The sequence below is a fragment of the Hylobates moloch genome, unplaced genomic scaffold (genome assembly GCF_009828535.3).
Source record: "Hylobates moloch isolate HMO894 unplaced genomic scaffold, HMol_V3 SCAFFOLD_3, whole genome shotgun sequence".
Lineage (NCBI taxonomy): Eukaryota > Metazoa > Chordata > Mammalia > Primates > Hylobatidae > Hylobates > Hylobates moloch.
Window position 1 is genome coordinate 801,158 of NW_026652278.1, and position 12,581 is coordinate 813,738.

The 12,581-nt window shown below is 56.5% G+C and overlaps 1 protein-coding gene across 1 annotated transcript in view; it reads right to left on the reverse strand.

The window, feature by feature from the left end:
- Positions 1 to 12,581, reverse strand: part of INPP5A (inositol polyphosphate-5-phosphatase A) — a 232,645-nt gene that overhangs the window by 4,782 nt on the left and 215,282 nt on the right. Inside the window, exons 18-19 of the mRNA XM_058436448.1 lie at positions 9,819 to 9,892; positions 513 to 624 (exon numbers count right to left, since the gene is read on the reverse strand). Of these exons, the coding sequence (XP_058292431.1) occupies positions 513 to 624; positions 9,819 to 9,892 (186 nt within the window). The remainder of the gene's footprint in view (positions 1 to 512; positions 625 to 9,818; positions 9,893 to 12,581) is intronic.

The following is a 12,581-nucleotide window of genomic DNA, read 5'->3' on the forward strand; positions in this document are numbered from 1 at the left end:
AAAAAAAAAAAAATCACAGGAAATCTGAAAATTTCCCAAGGCCCACGTCATCTGAAAATGTTGCCCATTCATTTTTAACTTATCAAGGCTCCAGATGAATCTGGCTCTAATTTACAACTTAGGAAAACAACCTCAGACATTTCTACTGTGCTTCACGGCACGGCCCGTGAGCGCTGGAATGCACAAGAGCACGCTGACTTCCAAGGATACAACGAACCACGATCTGAAAACACTTCCTGCCAACCACCCGTTATGTTTCAAACTCAGGACGACGCTGGCTGCCCATGGCCCAGGAACTCGGCTCCATCTGCTGCTGCCCCAGCCCAAGTGCTGGCTCAGAGGTGACCCAGTGCTGGGGTGCAGCTCATGGCAGGATGAAGTCAGGGCCCAACCTGGCAGCATTCCCCAGACTGGGTGCCCCCACCCCTGGGGCCCTGTCACCAGGGCCGGGCCAGACCAGACCCAGCGCTCCACGTCCCTCTGCGCCCAGGGCCGGGGCAGCACACACTCACCCTCAGCACCAGCTCCTTGGCAGACGGGGACATGAGGATGCGGTCACACCAGGCCGGGCACCGGGTGTTCATGTACTGCTCACCTTGGCGGGCGTCCTCACTGTACGGGTAGCTGGGGAGACATGAAGGCAGAGGGTCAGCCGGCCGGCTCGGGCCGTCCTCAGCCCCAAAGGGATGGCTGTGCCGAATCTCTCCCAATACACCTTAGAATGGCGAGCACTACCTGGGGAATGAATACACGTATGGAAGTTTCTAGAATATAAAACCAAATTCACAATTTAAGTTCTATATCAAACTTATTTTTATGTGAGATTAAATTTTAGCCATAGCGCAGTATCTTCAGTCCTTCCTTTACTGCATGAAATTGTCTGTTGAGCTTTGGTTTTTGTTGGTTTTTTGAACATGGTCTAAAGTATGATGAAAACTTCCGTGGAAACAAAACGGCCAGCCAATGTCATCTGGTCCCAGGATGCTCCTCCACCTGGTGACCCGGCCCAGCTCAGCTCGAAACGCCTCTAAGTGCAGGCAGCTCTGGGGTGTGGCATACGCGTCTCCGCTTTGACTAACGCCGTTCCCACCTCGGGGAGCGTCCAGGTGCTCAGGCCATGGCCCTGGGTCACTGCTGCGGTGGAGGGTGACTGTCCCCGACTCACTGCTTCCCGGGCCTGCCCATGCCCTCTGCGGGTCTGGGAATGGAGCTGGCCACATGGCGGTGCCACTAGCCCTGAGGGCAGAGCCCTTCATCCACACAGTGAGCGCATCCCGCACCGCCAGGGCACAGCTCATGTGGGCTCCTCAGCGGCCTTGCTGCGTCTCTGAGCTGTCGGCCCCCGCCCTCACACAGCAGAGCAGTCCACACACACACGGACTGATCACTCCCCCACCAGCCTGGAGCCTCATGGCCACGGCCCCCACCACCTGCCGTGTCTGGAACATGCAAGCACAGCCCCCACTTCAGGGCCTGCAGGTTCTCGGGGCCCGGCCCAACCATCAGGCTGCAAACCCACCCCCAAATGGGCATGTTGCTTGGGACTGCACTGAAGAGGTAACGAATTCCACTTGGAGCGAACAAACCCCGGGGATCCTACGTGCAGCATCTCTGCTTACTCTCAACACCTCCGTGGCCTTCACTAGAGTCTCAAGAGTTTTTCCAGTTAATTCCAAAATATCATACAGCACCTGTCGCGACTGGGATCTGATTCTCTGTGAAATTTCCCTGTTGGCTGTGACTGGGTTTCGGGTCTGTCCTGGCACCTCAGCTGCGGATTCTGCAGCCCCTCCCATGCCCCCCGGACCCTGCCCACAGGGGCGCCTGTGGGCCCTGTGCCCAACCACCTGGGAACAGCCGGGGACTCGGAACTTGCTCTGCCCTGACGCAGGAGCTCCCATCCTCCCCGCGTTCCAGTGGGAGCGACACTCACAGGAGCCGTGGCTGCCACTGGCTTTGGGCAAAGTCACTGCTTGGTTAAAAACAACTATGTAGGGCCTACGTGTCATGCATGTTTCTGAAGAACACAGAGCAGAGAACAGCTGCACGTTTCTTCAGGAGAAGCAGCAACCTGGTGGCCTGTCCCATTTCACACGTTTGAGAGGCTGGGCCACCTTGTTCAGGAGCTTCTCAGCTGACCCCAACCGCGGACACGAGTGGAAACTGGATGCAGGTAGGAGCCTGCCCAGCCCCCAACACACGTCCACTGCCCCCGGACACACATCCACTGCCTCCCGGACACACGTCCACTGCATCCGGACACACATCCACTGCATCCGGACACACATCCACTGCATCTGGATACACGTCCACTGCCCCCGGCACACGTCCACTGCCCCCAACACACGTCCACTGCCTCCCGGACACACGTCCACTGCCCCCGGCACACGTCCACTGCACCCGGACACACGTCCACTGCACCCGGACACACGTCCACTACCCTCCGGACACACGTCCACTGCCCCTCGGACACACATCCACACAGCACACAATAGGTGACTTCTAAATAGGAAGCTGGAACCGAACCAGTTCTCACTCCTCATGCACCCCATGGAGCCTGGAGAGCCTGTGCCGCCTGGCGCCCCCTGGGGGCATGGAGAGAAGCCAGGGCGTGGCAGGAAGCACAGCTGCCCTCTGTCCATGGGACAGCGTCTGATGGGCATTGTTGCTCAGACTGGGCTCTGGGGATGAGCAAGGGAGAACAGGGACGCCCGAGTGGCAGCGGCTTCCTCAGCCTATCTGCTCCAGGAAGGGCTGCCCTGGGAGTGTTCACAGACGACTCAACAGGAAGATGCCGCCTGGGTGAGAGGGGTGTCCTGGCCAGGCTGTTGGGGGCAGCACCCTTAATCCACAGCCAGGGGTGCTCCCTGTGGTCCCCAACACCCAGGGAGAAATGCAGGAGGGGCTGGTTCCAGCTGGGTCTGGGGAAGGCCAGTGTGGACTGCACACCACCGCTGTACCCACAGGCGGGAGGCGCTGGCAGGGCCACACCACAGAGCAGCAGGACGCTGGACGCTGCCCAGCAGTGACTGATGCGGGAGTGCCAGGCATGTGGGCTTATCTGAAAGCATACCTGCTGGGTGAGGGAGGGGGGCACACAGGACAGGGGTGCACCTGCCCCCACAGCGTGGGAGCGGCTGTGATAGGGCGAACAATCGTGCTCCTGTGCTCGCCTGCAGGCACTGCCCGTCCTCCCTGCCCCTCTCTCCTCCCTGTAGGATGCGGGCAGCGGCCCCTGGGTAGGCTGCACGGCAGATTGTTGGCTGTGGCCAGGCTGACTGGCCCTGCTGACAAGGCCCAGCTTTAGGACCTGAGCAGGCTGGGAGGAGTAGGTAGGGTCGCCATGGGCCCAAGAAGCAGACAACAGGCGGAGAAGCCTGGCTACCTCGAGGTCTTGGGGCAGGGCCGACGGCACAGGAGAGACCAACGGGCCTGGGAGGGCCCCAGAAGGCAGGCTGGGTAGGGGCCCATGGCTTCGCCACAGTGCTCAGCCGCCCTGAACCACAAGCAAACGGCGACAGTTCACACCAGCTCCCCGAGCCGTGCTCAGAGGAAGAAGCAGGAGTGCAGCCTCACTTCTCCAGGTGGGCGTCAGGGTGAAAGCCCCTCCTCTGACTCCCGCCTGGTGAAAATATTAACCAATGACCACGCTGCTCTTGTGTACAAGGAGCAGGAGGGTGTAGCATACTACAGAGAAAACGGTTTTGACACACGCCCGTCACAAGCAGCACCTCATCAAAGCTGCTCTGCCTTCCTGTGCAGCCTGCAGGCACCACCGGCAACGCTGGCTTCAGACACCCGCTTCCAAACACACCAGCTGCCACTGAAATTCCTGAAAAGGAGAAGGCCCTAAAACCAAAGAGAAAGAACTAAAACGTTTTCAGCTGGGACAACACTGAAGCTACCGAGTGGGAGAAGGAAGCACAGACTTCCAAGAGGGTCTGCGGGTCTGGGCACGGGGGCTCACGCCTGTCATCCCAGCACTTTGAGAGGCTGAGGCGGGAGGACTGCTTGAGCCCAGGAGTTTGAGACCAGCCTGGACAACGTAGTGAGACCCTGTCTCTATACAAAATAAAAAAGTTAGCCAGGCGTGGTGGTGCACACCTGTAGTCCCAGCTACTTGGGAGGCTGAGGGGGGATGGGGCTGCAGTGAGCCGAGATCACCACTGCACTCCAGCCTGGGCAACAGAGCAGGAGGCTGTCCCGGGCACGCCCCTCGCCCACATCTCGAGGGACAAAGCTCTTGGGGGTGACCAGAGCCCTTGGCAGGCCTTTTCCGTGGGTCGGGTTCCCTCACTGTCCTCCCCCTCGGCACAGGTCCCACAGTCTGTATGAGCCGCAGGTAGCCAGGGTTTGTGACCACCAGGTGGATGGGCGGCCTCGCTCCCTCCTGAGCACCCAGCTTGCAGGCAGTACAGCTCATTTTGCTAGATAATTATTACACTATAAATACACATCTAAAGACAGGAGAACGTAAATCATGGCCCACAGAAAGTTTGAAAGGGGCCTCCTAATCCCTAATTTAAAAACATACGTGTCCATTAAAGAGCGACCACCTCTGGCTGGACTTGTCTGGGCAGTTCATTCCTGTGTTGCGTATATTTTTGTCTTTTTCAAAAGCTAAAACTTGATCTTGCTCAGTAATTGTTTGTTCAATGAAAACATCCCTTTCCCACCTCTGAGAGTCAATCTTCCTTTGGGAAGGAGTTATTTTTTCCCATTTGATGTGCTCTGAATATGATAAAAACTTTGAAACGTTTTGACAGGTAGTGATAGAACTTCTAAATTTTTCCATTTATTTTAGTAAACTTCACAGTAAGGCACACACAAGGCCAAGTGCACATGGGACATGGGTGTTTGCCAGCCCACCGCACCCTGTGCAGGCTCACAGCCCAGAGGCCTCCACCAGGAAGGGCAGAGGGAGGTGATTCCCCACCTGCAGTAAGGGCACCCTGTGGAGTCCCAGGGCCTCGTCTCCACCTGTGCAACCCGGCTTTAAACTCACTTGTGGAGCTGTGCGCAGTGGTGGCTCAGTGCTGAGTGTCCGTCCCACTCTTCACGGGGCGGCTGCCGTGGCCTCCGTGTCAGTGTGGAGTGTCTGTCCCACTCTTCACGGGGCGGCTGCTGGGGCCTCCGTGTCAGTGTGGAGTGTCTGTCCCACTCTTCATGGGCACTGGGGATACTTCCAAGTTTTGGGCAGTTCTGGAGTTGGCATGTGGCCCCCTGTGGGTCCCTGGAACCCCTGCAGCAGTCTGAGAGGGGATATCTACATTGACAAGGACACTAAGGTGACATTCACTGATTTCATGGAGCTGGTGTTGCACGGACGTGGCAAACGCTGTCCAAGGTGGTAAAACTGCCGGCGCCGGTGCGGGAACCAGGCAGAGGCCGGGCCGTGCTGGGCAGGGTCTCTCCCAGGGTCAATCCCTCAGCACTAAACAAAAAGCTACTTTCGCTTACGAGGGAAGCAGGAGAAATGATTCCTTGTGTTGAACCTCAGGCCTGGGAGATGGGGTCTTGGGCTGGGTGGGATGAGATGAGGCCTCCAGGGAGCCCTCTGCCCAGAGGGACGACACGACATGGCCCTCGTCTCTCAGGGGAGCGTGCCCGCATCTGAGTCGCCAGCTAAAGCAGCTGCTTGTTTTCACGGGCACCACATTTTGCCAGAAAGATTGACAGACAGACTGCGGTAACTTAGACCTTGGTGGCTAACAGGCATTTTCTCCAGAAGGGTGGACGAACCTGCCTCTTCCAGCAGCAGTGGATGCTATTTGCTGCCAATGACAAAATTTAAGCTTTCAAGAAGACCCGAGGGTGTTGGAAAACATATTCGTCCCAGAGGCTGGCGGTGTCCCGCCACAGAGACTCCTCCGCTGAGCTCTGCCGTTCCGAGGAAGGTGCTGCATGCACTGGGTGCCAGACGTGCCACATCGAGACTCCCACACCCTGGGTGGCTGGGATTTCCTGGGACCCGTGTGTGTGGCTGCCAGATCACGCCCTGGCAGAAGAAGACCTCCCCGTGCACTGGTACTTTTTTCACAAAAATGTTACTTATGTAAACATGTAATTGTTGTTATTTTTAAAACGAACTAATAAATATTTAAAAACAGATGGCAATGACCCATAGATGGAACCCACGTGGACAAAAGCTCCGGGGTCTTCAGTAGCTGGAAGAGGGAAGTGGCCAGGCCACTGGGGCGGCCAGCGAGGCTCTGCGGGGCCGTTTCGATGGTGGCATGTGGTTTTCTTCTTAATAAATAGAGTGATGCAGTCTCTTCACTACATAAGGAGTCCACAGACACAGGGAGCCTCCAGGCAACGGACTGACAGTTCCCATCCTCCATACGCTCAGCGTCCACACAAAGAGGAAGAGCCAAACCCCAGCTGACTATGCGTAGCACCACGGCCTCCGTGAGGAGTGCAGTGCCCCCACATTCCGGAAGCTGCGACAGGAGCCACCCGATGGCCGGCGACACTGCGGCGACTTGGGAGCGTCCAGCTCTCTGGCTGCAGAGGGGCTGACCTGGGGGTGGGTACTGTCGGGCAGGCCTGGGCCTGAAGGCTCAGCCTGCCCAGAGGAGACGACACCATCTTGAGGGCGGACGCTGAGGCCACGAGGGGTGAGCGATGTGCCCAACTCTGCAGTGTCAGGGGTAGAGCTGGGACTCTGGTTCTACACGGGGTTTCGTGAGAAATGCTAACGCCTGGAAATGTCGGGCTGTCAGGCCAGTGGAACGGCCACTGCGGGGCCATCTTAAATCTCTTTATCTTAGAGTTAATGACGGTTAATTCTCAAAGTTAAACTAAAAATTAGAAATTCACTTCTAGCTAGGATGTGCAAAAAGGCGGCAGCTCCATGCTACCGCTGGGGTGTCCAAATCGCCGCCACCTGAGCCTGGGCTGTACCGGGAGCCACGCGTATCAGGAGCTACGGGGTCGGGGGAGCTACGGGGTGGGGGCTGCAGGGCTGCTGTTGAGGGGCACACCACAATCCTGCCCGGAGAGCCTTGGCTTCTAGGGAGCCAGGTAGACCAATGCTGGGTGCAGAAAGCCCACCGCCGCCCCTGCTCACCACTAAGGGCTGACGCCATCTGACCCCGCATCCACTCACAGCCTCCTAGTTTCCAGAGACCAGAGTGGGCGAGACTCATCCCTGCCAATATGGGTCCCTCGTCCCCCAGTAATTCTAAGCACACATGTAGAGCTTTAACACGTTACGCCCAATGGAAATAGCCCATGGCATGAAAGGCCTTTGGGAGGCTGTATCCTGGGTGCTGTCCTGGCCCGAAGGCACCATCTTACAGCTCAGGGTCCCGCCCGGGAGAGTTCTTTATGCGGAGGCAGAGGCAGCCCAAGGTCCAGCCAGCTTCCTTCCCGCCTGCTCACCCTCCTGCTCCTGACCACCTCAAACAGGTCACTTTTGTGGCTGTCCCTAAAGAAGGCACGAGGAAGAACCGTGCTTTTAGTTAAGGACAAAAATTGAGGGCTGTATAAATGTCTGAAATATTAGCACCTTTTCTGGCAAAATGACAGCATTCAGTTACAATTCATTCAGAGCACAGTTCTATTCATCCATGGGATCAGTGGCAAACATCTTTGCAAGAGAAGACCCTGCTGGTCTTCAGACCCATCCGCCAATGACACGTTTCCTGGCGTCACTCTGCCAGCGTGCGCACCAACGTCCCGGGCACGGCTGTTCCTGGAGCTTTGCGCTAGGAATGCTGTCTCCTCTCTGGGTCAGCAGGTGCGGGCTCTCCCCATGCAGTGTCTACTGCCTGTGAGAGGGTCCTGCCTACCAATGCTGACAAGGTGCCTCAAGCCACTCCAAGGCGGTGAGCTCACCTCCACCCAAAACCGGGGTGGGGACTGGGAGGCAGTGATGGGACGATGCATTTGGCTACTCGGCCGGTTTGCAATGCGCTCACTCAAACAACAACAGCAAAAACTATGAAACGATTCTGAAAACCGGGAGCCACCGCGGGAAGGAGACGCTGCCAGACCAGCAGGTGCAGATGGCGGCTCAGCTCCCAGCTTCTGAGGAGCTGGGTCAGACACAGGCCTCAGGGGCCAGGCCGTGGCAAGGACGCCTCCCCACGGCCTCAGAGCCCTGGCAGCCTTCGGGAAAGCACAGGAAGGCCAACGTGTCCTGACAGGTGCGGAGCTGCACGGGGAAGAGTGTGAGGTGGCAGGTGGAGGAGCCTGGCATGCAGAGGCACTCGGGACCCCCCGCCAGGGCAGAAGCAGTGAGAAAGCGGAAGGCGATCTCACCCAGCCAAATGCCGAAGAGCAAGCCCGGCCTGCGTGGGCACCTGGGAACGCTGAGGGTCGGGGTCCACGGTTCTGGAATGCCACTGGGTGCGTGGGTACCTGGGAACGCTGAGGGTCGGGGTCCACGGATCTTTCTGGAATGCCACTGGGCACGAGGGGCTCTCTGAGGGCCTGTGTGTCCAGCAGTCAGACTTTAGATCCAAGCGGGATGGGGGAGCCCTCCAGGAAGAGGGGTGTGGGCCCGAGATCCCCTGGGGCTTCCTGCACCTCCTGCAGGATGAGGCTGGCATGCCTGGCAGGGAGGCTCGGTGTCTTTGCAGAACAGGAAGAAGCTCGTGAGGAGGGCGAGAGACGTGGGCCACCACCGCCTTCTGGAGGCTCCTCCAACCTCTCTAAAAACTTCCCCTGGACACCAAAGTGCTCTGTCACTTTCAAGGCTCAGCCCTCAGCACTGCCTCTGGCTTCAGGAAAGCCTATGTCCCCAATCTCCCTGAGGCTGCATCTTCTGGCTCCCACCCAAGCTCCCTGAGGCCGCATCCTCTGGCTCCCAATCTTGCTCCTAGCTGAGAGGCAAAGTCCACATCTGCCAGTGGAAGGCCCCTGCGGCTTCCAACAGTGAGAACTGCTCTGTGCCAGCAAATCTACATAAAAAGGCACACAAACATCCGCACCCAGGCACACATCTCCACGCGTGAACACACACACGTGCACACACATCCGTGGAACATACAGCCACATGCATAAGCCCTATACACACACACGTCACACACGTTCTCACTCATGCTCACATATGCAACCATGTACGCAAGCACACCTTGTGTACACATATCCACAACTGTGTAATGCACGCCCCATGCACATCTGCACCAGGTCTGCACACACATGGACACCTACGCAACATCCGCACATTCAAACCCAGGCACACACACACGCATACCTTAAACACATCCACACCCACGTGGACACACTGCATTTGGAGGCCCCGATATTCCCAGAAAGATCCATAACACACAGTCCCTGTGGGCCCCTCGTGTGCAAGTCTGATAAGAACATATTTTGCATATTGGAAAAAACCTTTTTTGAAAAAAGATAACAGAATTACTTATTATTCTCAGCTGCTTGCTTTCTTCATGTCATGAAAAGGGCAGGAGAAGGTGCAGTTCGCACACAAGTGCAGGACACACAAATACATGCGCACACACAAAAACACTATGCACACAAGAACACACACTTGTGCACACACAGATGCACATGTGCACAGACACGTGCACACAGATGCACACGTGCACAGACACATATATGCACACACACACTCATGCACATGTGCACACAGACACGTTCACACAGACACAGATGCACATGTGCACACAGATGCACAACACACACGTGTACACACAGGTATGGTATACACACTCCGGATGCACACAGAATGCACACACTCATGCCCAGCACACACTGGCACACACAGACACGCAGATGCACCAGAGACTGGGAGGGTGGAGACGCCGCCTTCCGGGCTGGGTTCATCCAGCAAACAGCATGTTCCTTACCTGGGAGGGAATGAGATGTCCAGTTCATACAGTCTGTCCTTAAAGACAGACAACTCCTTGTCAAACTCCAAGAGCTAAAGAAATGAAAGAGCAGAAAATAAAGTCACATTGGTTTTCCTTGCTGGGGGCAAGTGTGTCTGTGTGCACCTGGGACACTCGAATGCTCGGTGTGACATTTGCCCTTCCCAGAGCCGCCATGTCTGCCACCAGAAAGCTCTGTGGGCCAGCAGGCTCTGGTGTCTGCCTGCCTCTGCTGCAGACGGTGGGGCCTGCGCTGCCCGTTACAGGCGTGCTCTGCCCGCCCAGAGACCTTTCTCTGTTGGGGACGCCAGAGAAGCACTCGTGGCCTCGGGCACTGCCGTGGCAGCCCCAGCAGTAGCCCCTCTCGGCCTCTCCTCCCTAGGGCTGGCTCCCCCAGCAGAGGGAACACAGCTCCTGTCCTGCCCAGAGTGTCAAGTAACCTGCAGAGTAAGCAATGCCAGCTTTGTGAGAACAGATCAGGGAAAATGGCCCCACGGTGCACACTGGTGAGATTCCGGCAGCAGCAAGGGGGCAAAACTCATTCCCACATGCACGGGAGGCAGCAAATGGCCTTGCCCCCTGAGACTCTTCCAAAAGCCCCAGGCAGGCATTGCCTCCCACCCCTGTAGGACTGGCCCGGCTGGGCCGTGTTTCTGAGCGGTCACCACACACACCCTCCCACCCCTGCAGGACTGGCCCAGCCCGGCCATGTTTCTGAGCGGTCACCACGCACACCCTCTCTGGTGCTATTCATTAGTCATGTCTCCACAGCTGTGCAGGGCATGGCATTGAGCTAGAGCTCCCTCCAAACCACACCATATCCCGGCTCTTCCTGTGACCTCGTCCATCATCCCTGAAACGGGCAATCAGCAGCCTTGTGCACACAGTCATTACCCTGTGCCAGGCTGCTACCTGAGCCACTGGCCCAGGCCTCCTGCCTGGAGCACAGGCATTCACAGCCCTGCTGCCTCCTGCCTCCTAAGAGGGTACAGCTCCAGTTCCCCTTCCAGGGAGCAACTCCCTCCCTCCAGCACCCACAGCCTCTGGGAAGGGCCCCAAGTCAGCTCCTAAGTGGGGTGGGGATGCAGCGGAGGCCTCGGGAGACAGATGCCCCTCCTCAAAGGCAGAGTAGGGGCATGGGCTCTGGACCAATCCTGCACGTGTGTTTATGTGTACGCAGGCATGTGTGTGTTTGCATGCAGGCATGTGTTTATGCATGCACAGGCATGTGTGTGTTTGCATGCATGCACGCATTTATGCCTATGCAGGCATATGTGTGCATGCAGGCATGTGTGTGCATACAGGTACGTGTTTATGCATACACAGGCATATGTGTGTTTGCATGCAGGCACGTGTTTATGCGTGTGCAGGCATGTGTGTTTGCATGCAGGCAGGCACGTGTTTATGTGTGCACAGGCATGTGTGTTTGCATGCAGGCACATGTTTATCTGTGCACAGGCATGTGTGTGTCTGCATGCAGGCATGTGTTTATGTGTATGCAGGTGTGTGTGTTTGCATGCAGGCATGTGTTTATGTGTGCAGGCATGTGTGTGTGCATGCAGGCATGTGTTTATGTGTGTGCAGGCATGTGTGTGTTTGCATGCAGGCATTTACTCAGATACATTCATACACAGGCCTATAAACACACATCATCTCTAGGTCATTCTGGCGCTTAAGTCAGAGGCTCTCCCACATCAGAGATGCAGCAGGGTCCCCAGTCCCAGCGTGGGCCCCGCTGGCTTCTCAGGTGTGGAGGTGAGGAGGCAGCAGGGTGGCTGCCAGCCACTAGGTGCCATGCGGTTCTTGGCTCTGCAGGCACCAGCTATGAGCCTAGGAGCCCAGATTTCCCTAAGTCCTGCCCAGGAGCATCTATGAGATCTGCTGAGAGTCGGAAAGGAGTCATTGCCATCCAGTGGCTTTCATCAAAATGCTGATGGCAGGTTCCTTGAATCTCTATGATACAACACATTTTGAGATTTCAGGAAGGCACTGGCAGGAAGGGATCAGATCTCCCCTGCACCACCAAACCCTCTCATTCCTCCCAATGTAACTCAGACCTTTCAAGAATCCCAAGTATGGTTTTTAAATTATTTATTTATTTATCTATGTATTTAGTTTATTTATTTATTGAGACAGAGTCTCCCTGTGTCACCCAGGCTGGAGTGCAGTGGTGTGATCTCGGCTCACTGCAACCTCTGCCTCCTGGGCTCAAGTGATTCTCCTGCCTCAGCCTCCCGAGCAGCTGGAATTACAGGCGTGTGCCACCACTCCCGCCAAGTCTTTATTTTTTGTAAAGACGGGGTCTTGCCACATTGCCCTGGCTTGTCTGAGACTCCTGGCCTCAAGCAATCCTCCTGCCTCGGCCCCCCAAGTGTTCTACCATGCCCAGCCCCAAGTATGTTTTTATATTACCGCCATGCATGAGTCCACAAAAAGCAGCTCGCCTTAGCCTACATGTTTTTAAGCTTTACACAAATGTTCTTCTTCCTTCTTCATCCCGCCCTGCTCCAGAAGCTCAGCTACTCCTGGTTCTCTCTGGGACCTGCTGGTGGGGCTGCGTCTCTCCATTGTGGGGTACTGTCTTTATGGTGGCCAGCGTTCTGAAGGCTGAGTTGGCTGCTGAGAGAACTGTAAGTGTGTGGGTGGGGTTTTCCACCAGCTCTTTGACTGAATGCCTCCACTTCTCCTGGTGTGTATTTTTGTGGTTGTTCTGGAAACCCATTGCCACTTACATTCTTGTAG